A 23,762-nucleotide genomic window follows, 5' to 3' on the forward strand; every position below is an offset into this window, starting at 1 on the left:
GTACCGTAAATGTATCGATTTCGTTCGACTACGTCGACAGTCAATTCGTCCGACTTTTGGCGCTCTTTTAAAAATATATAACAGGAAATATTTTTGACTAAGAATTTGTAAAAGTTATTACATTCGTTTAATCAGGACTTGATTTGATTGCTGGTATTGAAGGAAATTTTATCCAACTTTCACAGTATTTATTCTGTATTAATCAAATTGATCAAACACCTAATTTCATGTAAATATAAAATGAACGTACCTACGGTCTTGAAGGAATGAAAATGGGATAGCCTAGACCGTAAACTTGATTGGCACAAGTTTGAAAAGTGGGTGGTGGAAAAAACAAAGTTACAAGTAACTCAATCCATCACAAAGGTCTAACGCACTGGAGTGATTGCTTATTTACGTAAGTCCGTCCTGTTTTGTAACTTATGTATTGCTACTTGCCATTCATCTCTGTGATTGGCGGGTCACTGCCATAGGAGGGATCCTTGTAAACCCTGAGTGTGCGTGTAAATGCGATTCACAAAGGTCTAACACACCGGAGTGATTGCTTGTTTACGTTAATCCGTCCGTGTTTCGCTACATTTGTTTTATAATTTGGCTTGCATCTGTGTGACTGGCAGGTCACTGTCACAGGAGGGATCCTTGCACACCCTGAGTGTGTGTGTGAATGCGATTTACGGGAGCTCTGTTATTCCTTGACACACCCTAGTGATCTAGTGGTTGTAAGTTTGATTTCATTTTTATTATTTATTTTGACTTGGTGGTGTGTGATTGAGGCATACGCGGGTCACTGTTTCTTAAACACACCCCTGACTTGTAACTTTGTTTTTTCCACCATCCCCTTTTCATCCTTGTGCCAATCAAGTTTCTGGTCTCGGCTATCCCGTTTTCACCTAATTTCATGCTTCTAAACACTAATTAATATGAGTTTTGAAGAATTCTTTTTCCAATAATAAACATTATATCCAACATTATAAAGGATTTGATTAACTTTTTAGTGGCAAAATACCTCAAGGAGAGCTTCCATTTGGCCGGTCCTAACAACCTTCTCTACAAGAGGACCATTTTCCCTTCACCATCTTTAAACATTTAGAGATAGCCATGAGTTTTTTGCAGGAACCATTTAATACTCTGTGATACCAAATGCAAATTGAACCTAGATGGAATGACTACCAATGAGCCAAACTGTGATCATGCTAAATTTTCATGCGGTAAGTAACACATATAAGTATCATACTTTCTCAACCTCTAGTGTACGCATTCACAAATTCATTGTGCACAAATCAGAATTTGTGTATTAATAATGTATTAATCAGAAGTATTAATAATGAAAAATATCGATATATGTATGTACAAATACATAGGCATGCTCACAAAGCCGACCACATACATTCACTATGTAATTTGCTAATCAGGATACTGAACACTTCTGGGCCTCCTGCTGACCTATTTAAAAAACTGCCAAATTGAACTTTCTATGATTTGTTTGCGTTAAGCAGCCTCATGCATATTAAGCAGAGCCTAAAGTGACACACTATCTGGTCAACTTCAGTCACAACAAAAAAAATCAAAATCTAGACATTAAATTTTGGAGGCTTTCAAGACCTATTTTTGACCCAACTTGGCAATAAAAATGTTCTCACCCTGTTATATAATATATCAATATTTCTGTCTGAAGACATCCACATGCCATGGGCCAATAAAGATTATTATTACAAGGGATGTGTTAATTATAAGCATTCAATTGATCATATCCAGGTGTTTCATACATAATAGCATCCATAAATATGTATTTTGTAAACTATGGTTCTTTAAGCCCACAGTTTGTACTTAGTATTCAATTTGGTTGCCATGTTGTCTGAACTTAAGCTGGCCACCTACCTTGAAGACTACTTTTTTCAGAAACTGTCAGTGATCACCATAGACAGACCCAACAATAGGGGGATCGAGATGGTGCGGGAGTAAACGTATTGACTTCCCACCCAGAGGGCGCGGGTTCAAATCCCGGTGGTGTTGAATATTTTTCAGAGGTATCTCGATCCCTACTTGAGGTGCTTTGTGGAGGGCACTTTGAGTAAGTACGCTCTCCGTCGGATGGGACGTTAAACTGCGGACCCCTTGGCGCCTTTAGTAAAGAGTAGGCTAATGCCGATGCCAGGTTTCTCTCCACCCTTCATCCTTTCCTGTCCATCCCCTATGGCGCAAATGACCTCAGTTGTCGGTCGCCTCCCCTAAAATCTACTACTACTACCCCAACAATAGTGTAAAGTGGGATAGCTCCATCTACAAACACTAAATAACCTTAAACTACACATTGCAACAAAGCTGCATATACCGCCTGAAATGTTCCAACTGTGATGCCATAAACATCGGGCAAACAGGAAGGAATCCTATCACGAGAATAGCAGAACACCAGGCCTCCATTAATGGCAGGATTAACTAATTATTTACCAATCATCTCCTTGACTAAGGTCACACTAGCAATTTCTACACCTAGAGAAGAAGGGACCGAGATTAGATGCCCTCAAAGAGCAGGGGATTTTAAGATACCTGAAATCAAGGCACCAACAACTTGTTGATGAACATTTCTATCCCACACTTTTCCTCCTTCTTGCACCTATCCTATTTTGTCCCCAATCCTTCCCATTTCCCACCCACTGGCACATCCGCTACCATCCCTTCTCATTTCACCTCCTCTTGCCCTACCCCAGCTTACCCCTACCTTCCCCCCTCCAATGGTTATTTCATATAAATACATAAACACACACACACACTATATTTCCAATAACGTCACCTTGCAACTAAACCATATCATGAAAATCAAAAATTCTGGTGGAATCCACAAAGTTAGTCTTCCCTCATTTACTTGTAGTATGACTTCCACAAGTAATGCCTAAGACAGTTTCTTATATCAAGAATTAATTCACTGGTGAGCAGATCGAACTGGCAGTCATTCATGATTTATCACTACCTCAGCTTCATCCAAGCAACATGATTTTTTGATTATCAAACCTTCCTTGAACCATGGGAAAGGAACTGAACTGGCCCCACTACCCTGTGTGAATTTCACACTCTGTTAGGCTTGGTATTTGATGAATTCTAACCCCATCTATCAAACCAACATTCAGGTTGATTACTGTGGTTATATCTTATTGTACAGCATACTATCTTTCCAGGAAATTGCAAATAAAATTACTCTCTTGAGCAATAAGTGTGAGCTTATAAAATGTGCTGCTTGGATTTCTTGGATTCTGTAGCTTTCAGCATTACCTCTCATCAAAACTAAAAAGAATAAAACAATAAATCTTCTTCCTCAGTGATGCCACACCATATTACATGGATGATATTGACAACAATCGTAGGAGTTAAGCAACAATTTCAGAGTGCAAAAATCATTCGCATTGACCGGATCCCTTGATGTCCGGCCGAGTGCTTTAGCAAGTTCAGCTATCGAGGCATCCTCTTTAACTCTGAAATTTTGGGGCTTATTTCAGAGTTTAAGAGGACGCCTCAATAGCTTACCTGGCTAAAGCACTTGGCTGGGCATTGAGGGATTCGGGTTCGAATCCTGGTCAAGGCAAATGATTTTTACACTCTGAAATTGTTGCATTAAAATGCTTATTAGCGGATGACTCAGTCAAAAGTTTATGTTGCGGCATCCCCACATTATCACGAGGAGTTTCAATTCATGTCAGGTCCCTAAAAATAATAAGGGTAAGTCAGATAAGAAAAGCCTGAAGCTAATTTTTTTTCATGTTGTAGTGAGATCACCAAGGGGTATCCATGCGTTGACCCAAAGAGGTCATATTTGACAGGATGCAGTTTTCTATAAAGACATATTCCTATCACTAAATCAATAATCACTCAAAGTGAATTTTTATAATTTTGCCAAAAACTCATTCATTGGGAACTATTCACAACATCTTAAATAACAAATGGCATGCAAACGAGGTAAAACTGAGGCCCAAAAATGTACTGCAAGGTTAATTAATGCTGCAAACAAGAAATACTTATGACAAGTAACACTTGGGATTAAAATATAATTTAGATGTTAATGACAAGGTGCCCATTATCCAGCTATCAAGAAATTCCCTTGACCCTTCCAGGAAGAATGTTTTAGTTTTCCATGGCATTCCACATCCCCAAAGAATTGTATTTTTAGAAAAATATTGGTTATGCATTAATAAGTAATGCATACATGTGTAAGAAATTACAAGAAACTGGTTGGAAGTCTCAATGCGATATCGGGCATGTAAAATAATACCTTGCTCTGTGCAAGGAGTGTATGCGAATAAATGAAGATTTGTGTGAGTGCACCATCTTGAAAAGGAATTGTATTGCAAACAAAAGTCATTTGATCAGGCCCTCACTCAGAGAACATAGATTTCCTGGAAAAACCATCATTCTGAAAAAAATTATGATGCACCAGTTCACCAAAATGGTACGCCCCACAGCAAGAACACCAACAGTGGTGAGGTCAATATCATTTTAATCAGTTTAAAAATTTTATCATCATCATCATCATTGCTCAACAGGAAACTTTGAAAATCACTCACAAGCACAAGAACATCACTTATTGACAACTAGATGACTGAGGAACAAAATGAAACATTTCCTCCAAGCAATGAAAATCACAAATATACAGGTATCACAGTAAAATTGAACATAAAATAAAAATATTCAAAGAACAAAATTTTTTTGCCATTATTTTCATGTGAAGCATTGAAACACCACTTCAATTTTGCATCTCTCAAAGGACAAGGGCTGTTAAGAAAAACAAAGACATCTAGGTGCAAATTAGTAGCATCTTGTGAACACATCTCAAAATGACAGGCAGGGAACTTTCCTACCTAAAATGTGAATTAACAATTTTTCCAGAACATCTGCCAACTCCCTGAGTTTTCCAGATGAGCAATATTCCCTGAGTTTCCCAGGCAGACATCCTGTAATGATCATGCACTTTATGATAATAAGGTATTTTTGGTTAGGAATATAAATAACATCGAATCAAAGTAAATACCACATCTAACTGTATATGAATGCTTTAATGCATGCAAAATTTCACAAAGTAGGCACTGATCTCAGGTATTGAAGAAACCACTTTTTGGCATGAAAGAACTTGAATATACATCCACATTCAAGTTAATTAAACATTATATTTGAAATGAACAAGAAACATAAATGAAAGTAACATTTAAATCAACTGCTGCATTATTCATTTTATTCATGAAATGCAAAAATGTTCATATTATTTCAAGTATATCTTTAAATATCAATCAACAACATACACGCCTATGCAAACGGGTTACTTACCTCTGGGTTAATTTGTAAAATCATACATTTAAGTACATGTATGAACATGATTGACTAGAAATTAAAGCTCAGAACTTAGTTCAATTCAGCTTTGAAATTTAAAAGTACAGATCTAAAATTTAATACAACTTTACACCATTCACACTCAGATCATAAACATAAAATGTAACCTTTTTATAATATTAAACATTTGTAGAACTTCTAAATGACTGAGGTGAATTATTTACACAGTACTAGACATTTTAACACAAAATATGCAATGGTTTATCAAATTTTATCAATTCGTTTAAACAACTTTATTTAATTTTACAATGAAAGTTCATTATGAATGTAGATGCATGATAAAAGACAACAGCTATACCCCAAATCACTCTCTCTTCTCATGTGATCCATCTGAAATGGAATTTTTTAATAATATTAGTGCAACAAAAAAACTCAAAACTAAAATAATAAATTTAATGATCACCAGATCATGAAAGTTATGTAGAGGCAAAGTAGTCACATTATTCCTATTTAAAAGAAGACATTTTTTTTGGGTAAAAACTGTTTCCAATAAGATTTAAATGCATTTTCATGCTGTGTACTGAGTTATTGACTTTAAAGTATTTTTTTTCTCATTTATACAACCTTTTTCCGGAATATATGTAAGATACTGGATTCCATAAAAAAATAAATGAAGCCTAGAGTGGCACTGTTTACTAATCATAATTGACACTTATAATACTAGAGTTAATTTAATACTTAGAGAATTATGAAATGAAAACATTACTCTTATAACAAGAAAACTTGCATCAGCATTGAATGACAAGTGATTCTTTCTGATACCAAGGAAGGTTTCTCAGACTAGTGTCAACTTCATTCTCTACTATGTACATATCTCTAAATCTAAGGCAAATTTTCAAGAAAGACCAAAATTCATAGTATGTCACATATATATTTATAAGAGCGCTTCATTTTGAATTCAAGTTAATGCTTTGTCTTTTGTTTAAGAACAATTCAGTTTTAGCTTTTTCTTCATTGCCAGATATTTTGATAAAACTACCAAGTAAGGATACACCTGACACATTTTCTCAAATAATTTACTATACAAGGATGTACTCATAAGTACAAAATCATGATAGTCACTGCTCTCATATCAGGTGACTGTCAATAGTCTGCTGCCACCATTCCCATTCATTACAAAAATTTCTCAAATGTGTCAAGTTCAAGAATGGGCGGGGCAACATCATCTGCCATATTAATCGCAGCCTAGTTCTCACAGATAAGATCACAGAAACCACCTTGCAAATGTGATGAATTAACTTAATGGACTGGGACAGACTATTTAACATCTTCACCATACTACAAGTGCATTTATTTACTCTCTGGTAAAACTTCATTCATGGTGAATTGAAACTCACATTATTATGCAACTAAAATTTCTCCTGATTTCTGTAACTAACGTGCAAGCTATAGAGTGAGAAACCAAACACTTTTGTATTTCCATGGCTATATAATTATACTATGCATGTACTTTTCTGGTTCCCACTGTAATTTAATTACAGACCAGTTTAATGATTCCTCACCTCAACCAAAGAATAAATCTGTTAAATAAATTACCAAATGATAATAAAGCTAATAACATAATTATCCTGCCGACATTTCCAATATTTATGGATACAAATCATAGGATGTGGTTTAGAATGTATTATGTAGTAGAATTTTGATATGATGAGAGCTTACAATTCCTAAAAAAATCACTCATTAAATCAAGTTCTCACTGTTAAGGATTATAATTTTATAGTCTTTAATCAGCCAAAGCCAGCCAGCAACAAAGTTATTTGATGTAATAACTATAAGGCAACCAACTAGGAAACTATTAATAATAATTTATTGATCAATGTTATGATTTTTGAGCTTACAAGTATGCTGTCCTATTGTATTGCATTATAGCAACACATATTTAACATTTTTCGTGGTCAGTCTTGGACTGTAATTGTCTGATACTAAGTACATGCTGTGCCATTGGCTAGAACTAAAGTGTTCCACTGATAGTCTGAGGATAGGACTCAATCCAGTTCACTGAGTAGCCTTCAACTTTGGCGCTATGCATAGGTCTTTACTGGAGAATATTTGTCTCCTTTCATTAAGGCAATGTTCAAGATAACTAGGTCATAGCTCTACCCTCTCCCTGTTTTTTATTTCATTAGTTAAGTCCCATGGAAAACAAATAAGCCATGCATGAAAAGCATGCACACCCAGAACGCATGAATAGGCAGACCAATAAAAATGGCAGTTGAAAAATGTGTGCTTGATCATTATATAATTATGCAATTTTTGGATTTATATTTTTACTTTCGGATTGAACCAGTAATAGTATTAAACGACTCCTGTAGTTGTGATGTGTTGGTCTCACCATCAACAATTTACTTACGCTTAAATCAGGGAGTAATAATTTACCATATGCATTAGTCATTATACTGATATTCTAGTTAAAATTTGCACTCAGTACATAAATCAGGCTTTTCATTTTTCTAATCAAAAATTAAGACATTATTATAACAATGTGACTTATATAATTCTATTACCTGCAGTAAACATAGATATCATAGGGTAGGTCATAAAAATGTGATTAGTAGTTACGGTGGCAGGAATTTTACTCAGGAAATTACTGGAGTGTGATGAGTTCAAAATTATTTTCTGTCTCCAGAGCCTATAAACATAACAGTTTCAGGCTTAACTTTGTGGAATTCCTTCATGATGAAGGTAGAAATAGAAACTTGGCACTTCCACATAAAGATTTGATACTTCACAGGACCATGGTTTTGATGCTGCGCATCATCTGATTCTGAGGAAGGTAGGGGGAGTAATTTAAATGCTGGTGCAGCAACCTATTACTGGACTAGGGTATGTATTCGATAATTTCTGTCTCAACTTTGTGGAAGTTCATTTTCATTAACTGAAGAGCACAATGTATCCTACCACTGTTCTTTGAAAGAACATTGGAAAAAACACATTGTGTTCTTCATTTAATGAGGAGGGGGGGGTGTTTGTCCTGCAATGGTTATACCCTCATTAAGGGACGGTTGATGGTCATAACTGCCTTGGTGGGGGTGGGGTTGGTGTAGAAAGATTTTGGAGTCTTTTATGAATTTAAGGAGGGGGGAATGGGAGCCTTTGGGGGGGGGGGGACTGGAGCCTTCCTCCCCTCTTGGAGCAGGGCTATATAAGTTGAAAACATTTTCATGTATGTCACCTGATGATGAAGCGCAGCATCATCAGCAGCATGGTCGCGTGAAGTATTAAATCTTTACACGGAAGTGCAAAGTTTCTTTTTCTACCCTCATCAAGAGCCTATCTCCAAATTAATTACTGATCCTACATAAAAAGTTTGAACGAATAAAAATGCACTTATATCTGGAATAGGAGGCTTAAAAAAAATTAAGAATTACCATCCTCTTCTTCTTCTTCCTCTTCATTTGCATCCATTATGTCGGCGCAGCAAACAGAGTAGCAAATAAGGCTGAGGAACCCAAGCGGAAGGCCAAACAACACAGCCGTTAGCACAGGATTTCCTTGCCACATCTCAGCTAGGGAGGTTCGTGCTTCAAAATATGTCCGATACAGCCGAGTTGGAAAAGTGTTTCCCCCATATGCCTAATGAGAGACATTTATTTTCAAATTTTGTTCAAAACAATTGTATAATGTAGATTAACAATTTACATATTCCCCTATTTAAGGTTAGTTACAGTGAAGTGGCTACACTTTTGGTTTAGGATAGGACTGAAGTGGAAATTATGTAGAATTCACAATAGCAGGACTTGGTGATTACAAGTTCATAATCTTCTTGAGAACTGATGATGGAGTGAGAAAGAAATGTCACCAAACAAATAAGTACTTTACTACAAATTTCATAGTAGTAGTAGTATTTATGGAAGGCGACCAACAGCTGAGGTCATTTGCGCCATTAGGGATGGACAGTAAAGGATGAAGGGTGAAGAGAAACCCTGCATCGGTATTAGCCTACTCTTTACGATAGGCACCAAGGGTTCCGCAGCTTAACATCCCATCCAACGGATGGTGCACTCACTCAGTGTCCTCCACAAAGCACCTCAAGTAGGGATCAAGATACCTCTGAAAAATATTCAACACCGCCGGGATTTGAGCCCGGGCCCTCTGGGTGGGAAGCCAGTACGTTACCCCCGCACCATCTCGATCCCCTCATTTGAAGTCCAACTATTTTTGTTATGGATATATATTTGGTGCCTCATATTTCCATTAATGTGGCTTTTATTTTTGCAAACTAGTAAGAACTTAATTCATAAAAAAATTTCTTTGCAAACAAATGTTTGAAATAAATAAAATAGTGACATCTGATAGGAATAATTCTTTAAGAGTGCTGTCCACACCATTTCTGCAGAGCAATATCATTTCCAAAAAAATTTAATATAGACGAATAATATTTACTTATTGAATAAGACACTTACCGGTACTGAGTGATTGAGGATTTCATCTAAAAAGGCAGCCAGTGATTCTGGAGAAAGAGATGATGCCTCCACGCTTGGGAGGTGATGATGATTTGTAGTTGAGTTAATTACCAAAAGATTTGGCAAAGGCAACACTGTCATTGCAATGGAATTGGCCAAATCTGGGCTCCCAACCCAGCCAAATTGGAATGTTCTACCGAGAAAGTGAATGAAAAAAGTATATGAATGATTGCTTTTCATTAATAACACTGATAAAGAAATGGAAAAATCATTCAAAAAGAATTTAATTTGCCGACTCTCTAGGATTAGACTAATATCAGACTGGTGAACATCATGTTCAGATTATGAAAACTACTTCTCGATAAAAAAATTAGTGCACCAATTCAACTTACTCATGATATCTATCCCTGTTTTTTCTAATAACAGATTCTACCATGTCACGAAACCTGAAAAGATAGGCAATGAAAGCCAATTGCTCATAATATCATGAAGTTGCATAGCAGTAAAACAACATAATAATGGCAGCATGTACATTTGCACTACTATGATGTGTGTGGGTTTCATCAGGAACTTCACCACAAAAATTCTTCAAAATATTCCAAAGAAACTGCGGGAGATGCCGCAACAGTAACTTTTAACGGAGTCATCCGCTAATGTGCATTTCAATGCAACAATTTCAGAGTGTAAAAATCATCGCCTTGACTGGGACTCCCAGTCAAGGTGAATGATTTTTACACTCTGAAATTGTTGCATCTTCAAAATATATTGTAGGAAGAGTTTCACTCACATTTTGGCACTTTTCTATGGCATTGACTCCACTCCTGAATTTCTATTTACTAAGTCTGAGAGAATTAATCTACATTTACTACTCTTAAAGTCTCCTCGTTTATGCCATTTCATTTCACTTACATCTTATCCATCTAATCCCATTTTCATTACCAAATATTCTAAATCCCAATCCTATATTGGTTGATACATCTCATGTAAGCCTTCTTTTAAGTAGTCCCCACATGACATCCTAATAAGGAATGAGTTTACCTCCAAAATATTTAAATCTAGGGAGTTCTTTCATTTATTTTATTTAAATCAATAAAATCAATAAAAAAAGAAAGGAATACATGTTAAGCTTCTGCTCCTTTGGATAGTTATATGACAATTGGTCATAGCCTTCCACACCACAGTGTTGCAGCTGTTAAAGTAACCATTTTAATGTCAGCAAAGATTTTAGTGCTGCCAATCACTGAGTTCTCCATCTTTATTCATATGAGGGACTACTACTCCCTCCTCCAGGTGATAAGTGGCCACCACTCATCAAGTTATGGCACCATAGTTGGATTTCATAGCATATTTAGGCCATCTTTCCCAAAGATGGAAGTCAAGTACCCCCACTTATTTTATTCATCGAGTCATTTGCTGGATACACTTTGAAACTGACCTATGGCTCAACCACAGGAAAGTATTACTACTATACTACATATTTATTAGGAAAATTACTGCAGTTAGAATAAGTGACTTTGAATTTCATGATAGGATAAAATATGAATGTAGCACAAAAAGGCATTTCTAAATATAAAAAGAAGAAGAAGGTACATACTGTAACATGTCTGAAGGAATATCTTGGAGTTTATTTTCTTGAAGAACAGCCAAAACAAGGTATTTTCCAGTCTGGAGTACTTGATTGATGTTACCTCTGGTTACTTTCAAAAATGTTTCAAATCTCTCTTTATTGACCCACTCATGTAGGGTATTATTCAAAGAGTTGTCCTCTTCTATGTCTTCTTCATTTTCCTTGAGACTTGATTTATCCTCCAAACCCCTAACAACTCGGCTCAATCTAAAACTATCACCTAAGCAGATTGTGAAGAGCAGAACATAAGTATATGAGCTCTGGTCACAATAATTTAAATAATAACAATATCAAAATTATTTTAGAACCAATTTACCTCGTGAACCAACTGACATGGCGATAAAAAAAATACAAATATTTCTGGATTAAAAGTGCTGGTTTGCCAAAATGAGAAACATTTATAAATCATGTTTGAGAATATTGTGTTTTGAATTTGGTCAATAATATGGCCAGAAATGGGATGTTTTTCTGATCCGTAGTTTTGGAGGACACAAAAATAGTTTTCCGAGCTCAAAAAAATGTCTGTGATTGCTTAGTAAGTCTTTCGTAAACTTCTTCAGGATTTTCATTCATGAAGTTTCATTGTGGGGATGTCATATACTTATTTAAAGTTTTCCATCTCATTTTCACAATTTTAGGTAAAAGAGATAGCCCTACAGATGACTGCACAGTTTCCTTATAAAGCTTTTCGTATGATGTCATGTGAGTTTTCATGACCATATCGAGAGAATTTTGAAAATTCCACCATGGTTGAAACCTTTCCTGAATTTTGTACAATACAGCTTTAAAATAAAAATTCCCATTGTTGAAGAGCTAAAGAGGGTCTAAAAAAAACCATCCCATAATGCCTCCATTTAATTCAAGATACAGATGTAACACAGAAAACAATTTTCCTTTCTTGATACCTTCATCCCCAAGGGGAAAAAATCGCAGCCAGAGTCATTTTTCCAAAGAAACAGCGGGAGATGCCACAACAGTAACTTTTAATGGGTCATCCGCTAATGTGCATTTCAATGCAACAATTTCAGAGTCATTGTTTACTGGAAAAAGGCACATAATGATTTTTACCTAATTAACAGCTACTCATGTGGTATGATGTTTACACAGAAACTAAGAGCTACCCAAACATCATTTCACAGGGGACACACACCAGCTCTGATGTAGAATCTTTAAAAAATGATGTACATGTTTAATAAAACCAAACCACAGTAATTAAACTGAAGGTTGATTTGATGGATGAAGATAGAGCTCATCTATTACCAATGGCATGTGAAATTCACAAATAATGGTAGGGGGGCCAGTTCCTTTCCGTGTAGCCCGTGTGGTTTCTCAGGAAGATCTAGTATATGAAAAATCACACGGCTTGAATGAGGCTGAGGGTGTCCAAGGGAATCACTCAGGCTCTCAACTTAGCAGCCCAGCGCTCTACCTCATGGACCAAGTCCTTAATCATGTGTGCTAAGGTGAAATAGCTACTACCAGGATTTCATCTCAAGATCATCCAAATAGGAAGAAATAAAATGATCCAGGGCCCATTAAAGATGATTGAGGAAGTTTCCAAAGTCACCTACAGCAAAGCATTTGCCATTACCACACAAAGGCAAAAGGTAATGACCACCAATTCTTGATGAGCACAGCGGTATGTCACAACACCTAATTGGCTTCTTATTCTCAGATTTAGAAGTTCTAAGAGTATAACAAAAATTTCACAGGTGAAACGGTGAATATCATGTAGCTTTGAGAAGAAAATGTGTAAATAATAAAAAAAGTTATAACACCATATATGAATGCTTGAAAATCAACCTTGGAATAGAGGCTGGTGTGGAGTAGTGATTAAACCTTGGGAGTGTGTTTTCTTTGTCTGGGCTTCCCTAGTCTTAGTATACAAAAATATGGGCCACAAACCCAGACTCTAATCCACAAACTACCTGAGTGCCATATGAGTTTCTTTCCTTCCCTACCATAATTTGATACCATCATTTATGCTTCCATAATTTCTCTTTTGTTGATATAAGATCTCGCTACCTCACCTGATTGCCATTCCCAAAATTATAATAAGTTTTTCATGAGAATTGTCAATGTCTATAAAAAGTTTCCCAACTTCTTTCCCATTTTTACATTTCAGTACCTTCACACATTACATGATTGAATGAATTGTGCAATGCATTTCATTGCATCATCCCTTGCCATGCAATAGCTAAATGTTCATTCATCTTCCATTTTTGAAATGCCTCCCCAACTTTGATCTTCTTCATACATCCCAATCCACCACACTCATCTCTCCAAACATGCTTCTTGTCTACTCCGCCATACCCTGAACTCTGTATTTCACTCCTCGACTTTTTTGGATGCTTTTGTATTGAATTGTAACTTATTGTTAAGTGATTGTTTTGTTTGCAATTATTTATGTTTGCAACCTTTTCTTTTGTTATTTGCCCAATGCAATTAGCCTTTAACTATATTGTTGGGCTGAATAAATAGCTATCCTGTCTTTTTCAGGGTATGCATAAAGATACGAGGTAATAATGTCTTTTTTTGTTTCTTCAATTTTGTCACATCAGCCAAAAGCAATAACATTACTGTTATCCTTTTCTTTTCATTTCCAAAGGTTTTAACCACTACTGACTTTTCCACTGTACTAATAACTGGTGCGTCAGTTGTCACAGTTGTTTCATATACATCCACCATTTGTCTTAACACAACTTTTGATGGGTAAACATACTAACCACCACAACACTTCCACTTACAAGCATCACATAACACAACACAATGTGACAGCCTACACTATAAATGAACTCTTCTTCAATCCACATACTTTCTGCCTCCCTTCATGCCTTTTCTTTTCCTCCCCAATCTTGCCGTCCTAAAATTCTACTCTCCATTACAAGTCCTCAACACTACATCACCAATCAAAATGCTGTGCGCATTTTTGCCTCCTTTGAATTTTTTCCCTCTCTCCACCCCTACCATGCCAAATATAAGGTTAGTTGAAAAAGCCCATCATAAAATGAAAACTGCTAATTTTTCAAGATAGATCATTTTTTTTTTTCAATAGAGAATCCCTTTTAGACCTCAAAATTTTATTTAATACGGTTCCGGATTGTTGACCACTTCCAAATAATGCGATTGTTTCAACTCTCAAAATAAGCATATTGATCTGATCATATACTTATTTGAATAAAATCTCCTTCCTGTCAGCCAATTCTTCAAATTGGAGAATAGGTAGTAGTCCAAGCGAGCCAAAATTTGGTGTATGGGGGAAGGTGAACAATTTGGAATTGCTACTACATCAATTTTATGGCTAAACTGCAAGGAAGTGAGCTGGTGCAGAGTCAAGTTTGAAAAGGACTTCCAATGCATCATTTTTGGAATTTTTCACAGCCAAATAATGATTCATATCATGCACCTGTAACATGTTGACCTATTTAATAAGTAATGAATATCATTCTTTGTAATTTTAAATAAAACAAGTTCCCATAACCTTCCCAGCTGAAAGATTGATCTTTACCTTCTTTGGTGCAAACTTCCTGTTGTTAAACCATTGCTTGGACTATTCCTTGGTTTCAGGCATGTAGTGGTGCCTTTTGTTGTACCCACATTGATGACACAATACCTAATAACCTGAGGATTTCATTGAAACAGCTGTAAACTGGCTTTGGAGCATGTTGCACACTTAAACATGAACAACCAAAGCAATCTTCTCGTGAATAGCTTTCTTGTGGCCAAATGTTGATGCAAAATATTACAAGGTTTTTTTTAAAATTCAGGTCTGTATGGTCATAAAAAATATATATTCATATGAAAAAGTTTTTCAATTATGGCTTTAATTTCCTACAAACCTGCTCCACTTTTCTACATAGATGCCATTCTCTTCTAGGCACTTTTCATTATGCTACACCAGCCTCTTTAATCTCTCAGCTTAGATGTTCCCCATCGGGAAATTGAACCAGTTGACAATGCCGGTCTTGACTTTCTCATTGGCTTCCAACCGCTGTCCAACAAGCCACTGTTTCAAATGCAAGGAGTTTCAAGTGCTAGGAAGAGGCATCTCTACCAGGTCAATAGCAGTCCAAAAATGGTTGTCCACTCAACATTCTTGGCTCTGTTTGTTAGTCCACAAGCATCATCGGTACCCATCTTGTGCACAATTAGTGATAACTGACCTTTTCTGTAATAAACTGTGTAAATAGTGGTGGGTCCAGCAAGACAAAATTTATCACCCAGAGAACTAATCACCAATCTTCAATCAGATTGCCGTTCTTGGTCCACTTGTTTTGCCACATGGCTTGCTACTCCACTCTTCATCATTCAAATTTGTGTGGCCATTTAAAGTCTTGACACTTTTGTCTAACCTTACCTTCACTCATTACTACAGGTCCATAAACTAGGCACAATTTCCAATAAATTTGGGCAGATGATGATCCTTTTGCACACAAAAATCAAACCACAGCAGGCACTTCGCACCTGGCAGGAGCAACGGTTTTTGTGGACATTGTTATCTGCATTCAATGAAAAGCAAACAACTCCTGAATCAAAATGACAACTTCAGTGGCTTTTGAAACAATCAATTTAATGGTGCTGTATGTGTGCAGGTTTGTTCTGACCTACCAATATATAAATTTAAGAAAATGACCCTTACTTTTCAAATATACCTCGCAAGTACCCATTCACTCTAGAGGTCTCCAGCATTAGTTTTCTGAAACACTTTTACTATTCTATTATTCAATAAAATATGTTTTTTTTACCTATGATATCAGGAGTAGTGATCTCAAGAAGGCATCCAGAGTGTTCAAAAAACCTTTACTCATATGGCCACCCCAAACATTATTTAACAGCTAATAAACCATTCTAATCAAAGGACTTGGTTCATCATAATGTTTATCAAGATTGTCTTTAATCTCTTGAGGTGATTTGCTTTTCATAAAAATAATATTTGTCCACTACATGAAATTGTTTAATCCATTTTTTGGTAATCACTTGACTTGTTAAATTCAAATGGATGCTATATAAAGAGTAGCAGCCATAGTAGATTAGAATCATATTGTCAGCAATAATTGCCTAGTGAAATTAATCTTTTCAGATTCAATCAAGCTACTTAAGTCTTCATTTAGCAGAATATCAAAAAGTTCCACTTTCTAATGCCAACACTGAACATTATATTGATTGAGAACATTTACTTTAAACACAGAGGTTACCTAGGATTGATGCCTCACATAATAATGCAACCAAGCACAAAACATACCAAGAGAAAAAATTAAATGTAAACTCACCATCAAAAAAGAAGTACATATTTTCCTTGTAAACAAACACCACAGGGGCACTTTTCAGTTTCACATGCTATAAGACAAAATTGTGATTTTGTTACCATTTGCTTTAATCTGATTCAACGAAAGGATGAAAATCCATTGCAAAGAAGTTGAGACACTGATAAATGTCAATCTTTATGCACTAAACTTCCATTTTTCATACACTCATTGACAAAATAAATCTTTATAAAAATTTAAATTTCTTTAGACAGAAATTTATATCATACTTATAATTAAATTGACATTACCAGGCACTTAAGCTAGCTGAAGATCATTTCAGATAGAATTTATAACGGAGAAATATAGAGATAGGCAAGGCAGATATTGAGAGATTACATTTTACACTATAACATTATGTACCCATGCAACATTGTATTATTTCTACATAATGCTTTTATTCAGAATAATTCTCATACACTCATATGTACATGTAATGGATACATGATGATTTTCAATGAGATTTTAATGTACTGTGGATTTGGCTACACAACCATACAAATTATTTTATTATTTATTTAATGGTCACTCAGAAAAATTCTGGATATGGTGTTCTATTGCAATTCAATAAAGTAGGAGGTGAATATATAACTAGTTGAAAAAATGTACCTTGTTCAAGAAATACAAAATGCACATTTTTTTTACCAAACTCTTGATTTGGCACTCTTAACACTAATGTGACCTACATTGATGTCTCTTGAAGGAAATCAAGCATATAAATTTAATCTAACAGGGTTACAAGGATGCTATGATGCAAGCAAAAATGAAAATGGAGAATTCAGGAGAACAAGTAAAATTGAGGACCAGAATATAAAATATACCACTACATGTTAACACCTGGAAAACTGCCAACTTGTGATGCCTTATATTAACAATAATACCAAATATTGAAAAAAACACAGCAAATGAAGTCACACATCCATGTAAATACGAACAAAAAGCTTTTACATTAACATATCTTTTTAAAGCAGAATTTTCTCCAGGAATAAAAGTTGATGAGGGGTATGAGTATCATCCTTACATCTATTATTTGCCATTGAATATTCTCCCCTGTCACCTTGTCCAAAAATTATGAATGTTTTATGAGGAATTTTCTCAGAGAGAATGGCATTATTAGTCATTGCAGATCTACTGTGTAAAAAATTGCCCATATCCTCATAAAGTTTAGTTGACCGTCATGTTTAGTCTTGGCCATGGCCAATCACAGACCCCTGTAGTGGATAGTATTTATGGGGCTTGAATTAGAGTTGTGCCCTGATGAGTAACCAAATGAGTCATTTTCCAAATTTTGTACAGATGTGCTTCATATGGTAAAATCAGGGCAGTGAGAGTAGCGACCCTATTTTAGTAATTTTACTGGCCTTATGACACCAGAAAATGTTCCACAAATTTAAGTGGTAGGCCACACCCAATCATGTATGCCATTTGAGAAAATATGAACACTTTGCACGCAAGATTGAACAGCATTTCAGAAACATCTCCAAAAGTACAAATGACAAATTTTCTGCATATGGGCCTCAAATTTGCAAAAACTTCTAACCTAATCATATTAATATTTGAGATCAAAACAAAATATTACTCTGGATAGTGTTAATGCTGACAAAAATGACATGCTGCATTAAAATGTGAACATATGTTTCAACTCTTGGTTCATAATGGAAATCATCAAAAATGTGCAATGATTGACTAGAAATGATAGGAAAATGAATATTCGCCACACTACCTACACTTGACGTGTCTACTATTGCTTTATCAGAGTAATCAACTCAGAGATTGGTTAGATGAGTGAGGTCACCCAATAGCAACTCCAACAACTGGCGTAATTTGCACATCACAGTATAGGAGTTGGTTCCATTCCCTATGCCTATGGTTTCTCAGGAAGATCTGGCATTCAAAAAAAACAAGAACTTGATTTAAACCGAGGGTGCCGGAAGGCATATATTTTTCATTTCCCAGATCAAAGATTTCCTAATTTGAAATGCAAAAGTTTGATGCCTAGACACACTTCACAAACTCATCAGTTTGTGTTTTCCATGATGAGGCTAGTAACATTCAGTGTCAACTTAAAACACAGTGTAATAACAAAAACATTCAGAAGACTATAGGAAATTTCCAGGACTTATTAAAGAGACAGTAAAATCAAAGAGTTTTCCAGGTTTTCAAGGTGTGTGGCCATACTGTGATTGCAGGCTGTCATGTCAGCCGCCCAGGAAAAAAGAAATTTTCAGCTTACACATATGACATGCAATGAATGCAGCCTTCAGACTGTGACCGTGAAAGTTACAGGGTATGAGTCAAAAGGGCTTTTTTTTGTCATAAATGCAGGCCATCCAGAGCACATGATGAGCCATTATCATGCATGATTATCATATTGAAATTCTGAATGAGCCTCTAATTTAAATATACAACTAATTGCAATTAAGCGGCAACTAATTTTTTCGAATGTCATGAAATGTTGCTGATATCAAACAAAAAACTTACCTTTCTAGCCACCTCTTCAGAAACTGCATAAAAAAAGCCATAGGGTTGAAATTTCTCAGCTACTGAATAAAAGGACTCCTATGAAAGATGAAAAGTACATACATCATCACACCTCAGTTTCAAAGAGCATGGCCAATTATGCAACCAATAATTAATTACACATTTAAAGAAAGTAAACAAAAACTCATTCAAAATCTGAAAATTTCTATGATCAACGATACTTTACTAGGATCTATTGAACTGTTAATAAATTTATAAACAAATGAACTAACTTGAAGTAATGAATAATTAGAAAAAGCTTTTTAGATCTATTACAATGAGATGTTGGCTTCCCCATTAGGTTTTTCCCATCCCTCACAATATTAACCGTTTGAAGAGTCAGTAGTGCAAAAATAAACTAATGCTTACAGAGCAAGAACCTATGAGAATTAGCTGATACAACCAACTGAACAAAAATAAAAAATTAACATCTGACTGCCTAGTGGGATTAAAAATTTCAACCAGTTTGATGCCAACTCTTTCTGCTTTGATACCACACATGATTTCTAAAGTTGCAATAAAGCAAAAAAGGAATGCATTGTACATATTTTATCATGCATTTAAAATACTGCCACTAATTTTAACTGGGCTAATTGGAAAAGCCCAGAGCTTTGGTAACAGAGTTCGGGTTTTCAAGTACCATATTTGATGGCATTTTTATGTATGACAACTTTTTTTCCAAAGTGATGATTAAAAAAAATCATCCGCATCTTATATGTGAAGGTTTGAACTCCATGGGTTAACGTTTAATACTGAATATTATTTTCATCGCAGATGGTCAATTCTCCCTACTTTGACTACATTATATTTACTTGTAAATAATATGTATTTATTATTCAATTGAAGAATGTTGCAATTGAAGTTATTATTAAGCTCATTGCTATTTTGTGGCATGAATATGATGTCATAATTATGATATAACGATTACGATGTTTATTGGTTCCTAGAAGTCATATTTGAGACATGTATGGAAAACTTCATATTGATTGCAAATATTCCAGACAAAAAAGGTACAAAAGCCATTAGAGTTTGAATTCAAATGATAGTCACCAATTAAAATGAAAACAGTAAACAAGAGCAGTAACAGCGTACATAAGAATAAAATTATTTATCGACAAAGATTTAGACAAGTAGAGTTCTGCTGCTTGCTTCTGGGATATTGACAGAGATGCCAGTAAGATGTCGAGCAAACTTAATTGTATTTTATCACAACCAATCATAAAAAAACAGCGTATCTTCTTATGGAGTGGAATTGTTTTTAAAAAATTACCTGAATTTTGGCATGGACCATTGAAACTTTTTTTCTGGTGTTTGCACTTTTGAAATGAGGGTGTCTCTTACAAGCCAATACATCTTATAAGCCATAAAATATCATATATAATCTGATTACTGAAGTCACATTATACTGTTTACTAATCCTACAAAAATCTACATGACAATCAAAAATATCCAAACATTGACACCTGAAAAGTTGGTAAAACCAATTAATGATTTTCAGTGAAATTTCCAAAACTTCTCAATTTTATCTAATGACTGTAACTGATATCTTAATATGACAGTTATGAAGACATGGCTTGTAATAATTTATTATTCATTTATATTTTAGCATTAACTAAATATTTTGGTTTACTTTTGTTGATGATACATGTAAGATCTGTTTCTTTGGTTGAGCCTGCTTGATTTTCTCTAGTGCTACTCTCACTTTTGTCCTTTTCCCAATTATACAAGCTTCCTTATCTTTCTCAACCCTGTATTTACTTCAACTTTCTTTCCCTTTCTCTTCTTACTTTTCTATTACCTCTCTTCTACCTATTAACCTTACCATCAACATACATTTAACCTCACCATACAAGGGTTTTTCTTCAAGGACTTATGAATGATCTTTGAACAAGTTATCAAAAAAAATTTATAACATAGTGTCTTTACCAGCCATTTTAAATTGAATCAACCAGGCTAATACTAAGAACATTATTATTGTATCTTTTATAATCACACCTAAACAGAGGTAAGTTATCTACTCCTTCATTTAAGGTATTCTACTTAATTTAGTACAGTTTAGATGATCCCTAAAGACTCCTATCCATGCATCATGAGAATATCCTACTGTTTGCCCCATATTATTTCCTTCTTCATTCCTTCCTTTACTTCTGCCTGTTTTCACACTGCCTAAAAAACCTCTTCTCTTCCTTCCTCTACCCCGCTAACCCGACATTATCTACTTTATTAAGGCCTTAAATATCACACTACTTTACAATATTTCCTCGACTGGCCTAGAAACTCCCTTTTCTTACCAAAACATTTGAAACTTGAATAATAAGTTCATTTATGTCGAACTTGGTTTTTTATGTAGTCCCAGATAGTCAATTTGTTGGTCCCTTGAATTTTTAAATAACATAGTTACTTTAATACTATACTCATCACAAAGGACTTTCTAGTATTGCCTTTAAAATGGCAACAAACCAGTTAAATTCTATATGCCTGTAATTTTGTGGACATTTACAATCCTAAAATTATGCAATACTCAATATAAAAAACTAAAATACGGAGAGGCAATGAATACCTGACAGTTTTTATGAAATGGAAAATATTTTTTTGGGTATGATAGCGGAGCATTTGTAAACCCATAGAGCAGTAGTCATAAAGGAGATAAAAATGAATACATGACAATTAAACTGTTATAATTTAAATCGTATTTGATTGAGGATTGGTAAAATGGAGATTACTTGTAAACTTGAAGCCAAATGCGAGGGTAATTATGTGGTATCAAGGCCTTACATATAGAGATGAAATTTAAGACACACTTGCAGCATTAAACCCTTTAGAGAAATGATTTCTTAAATTTTATTTTGGTTGTCTTAGGATAGGCAGGAAATGGAAGAGGTAAATTCACTTTTTTATTACTTAGCATTAAGTGTTTCTGTAAATATGCATACAATTATTTTGGTGAATATGAACCTTATCAGTCACAAGTACATTCATTTCTGCACATCGAATTCAGCTCTACAAAGAAATATCATTTAACTTTACCTAAAGTGGCTACGTACCCATAACGGTCCATGCGGATTACCCACGTACACAAAAAATAAGGGATTGGAGCCTTTCAAATTATCAATACTCTCTGGGCGAGTTATTTGTTGAACAGGTGGCCCAGACATACGTATGGCAAAGTTAACGATTTCTTCTTTTGTTCGGTCAGCTTTGAAAACATACTTCCGCTCACCTTTAAGGCTTTGAAAAAAATCATTAGAATATATTTAATTTAAATAAGAATTACGTAACAAATGAACAATAACAAATATTATTCTCAATAATAAGCTTTTCACTTACAACATAATTGTGGGAAATCCTGATACACCGAACTCAGATGCCATACTAGTGAATCTAGTGCAATCTACTCTTCCAACCCTAATGTTGGTGTTATGCAAGGATTGGGCTACGTGAGCCCAAATCGGCTCCAATCTTTTACAATGGGCACACCATGGCGCATAAAACTGTAACAGAAATACCACGAAAGAAAGAAAACGTTATATAAAATCGATGAAGAAACACATAACTACGAAAAGTCTTTTACCATAACAAGCCACTGCCCATCTTTTCTGATTTCCAAAAACCTGCAATGCAAATGAAAAGTTTCTCATTATTCTCTAGGGTAGAATTAAATCTAATTACACATACCAAGAATACATATTAACCAGCGAGGGATAAGAGAGTTATTGTTCTACGTCAACGAAGAGGAGAGGATTATGAATCTTTGTAATAAAAATTGCTGATGCTGCTTTACAACGGAAACAAACAATGTCTTAGCTTTGAATCACTTATTTTAACTTAAAAATACTCAAGCCTTATAATTATTTGACTTCTCAATATTTCAAACACTTCAGCATTTTCATTTATTGTATTGCACCTTCCGTTTTATCTACACCCACAGTTTCATTATTAAAATTTCACGGGTCAATCATTTTTAATGTTGTGAATGAATATTTACCACCAAAAAGTTCAATAATTATAATTACCTGTCACTCAACTCCAAAACTCTTGATCCCAAAATGGCATTTGTGAAAACTGAAAGATATATGCAATACAAATGAATTTCTAATCATGTACAATTTTATGTTTAACTTTAAAAGAAGAATGAATTAACTGTATTCAAACTTGTATGTAACCGACTAAAATATTCAAGTCCACTAACCATTCAACAGAGCAACACCAAAAATTATCTTCCACACATATGCCATTTCTAATATAATTCAAACATTACCCAGATACGTTTGGGTATTCGCATGTAAAAAATAAGTGAAATACTCTCCACTTTGACCAGTAAACTTGAATATTGTGTTTGGAGAAACTTCATGACAGTTCAATAATTAAATTGATTAGCACTTTTAGGTACTAAAAACTTTAGATCGATATGCTAAAAAGTGATAATACTTCCGAATGTTTGCACATGCTTCAGTACGGCATACCAAAAAACGAAGTTATAACAACTTAAACGAATTACCTATGTTATCGATTATCAAAACAAACAGACCAAAGAAG

General features: G+C 34.9%; 1 protein-coding gene across 1 annotated transcript; it reads right to left on the reverse strand.

The window, feature by feature from the left end:
* Positions 1-5,023: 5,023 nt before the first annotated feature.
* LOC139698286 (protein disulfide-isomerase TMX3-like) lies at positions 5,024-23,701 on the reverse strand. Its single transcript, XM_071597166.1, has 12 exons — positions 23,416-23,701; positions 23,240-23,288; positions 22,798-22,837; positions 22,554-22,717; positions 22,271-22,454; positions 19,188-19,265; positions 16,674-16,740; positions 11,371-11,623; positions 10,169-10,222; positions 9,777-9,969; positions 8,742-8,946; positions 5,024-5,703 (listed from the first exon to the last, which is right to left on the reverse strand). Exons 1-12 carry the CDS (start codon positions 23,459-23,461, stop codon positions 5,678-5,680), a joined length of 1,359 nt encoding a protein of 452 aa, XP_071453267.1. The 5' UTR covers positions 23,462-23,701; the 3' UTR covers positions 5,024-5,677.
* Positions 23,702-23,762: the final 61 nt, after the last annotated feature.

This window comes from Hetaerina americana, unplaced genomic scaffold, assembly GCF_022747635.1.
Source record: "Hetaerina americana unplaced genomic scaffold, ioHetAmer1.1.p SCAF_81, whole genome shotgun sequence".
NCBI lineage: Eukaryota > Metazoa > Arthropoda > Insecta > Odonata > Calopterygidae > Hetaerina > Hetaerina americana.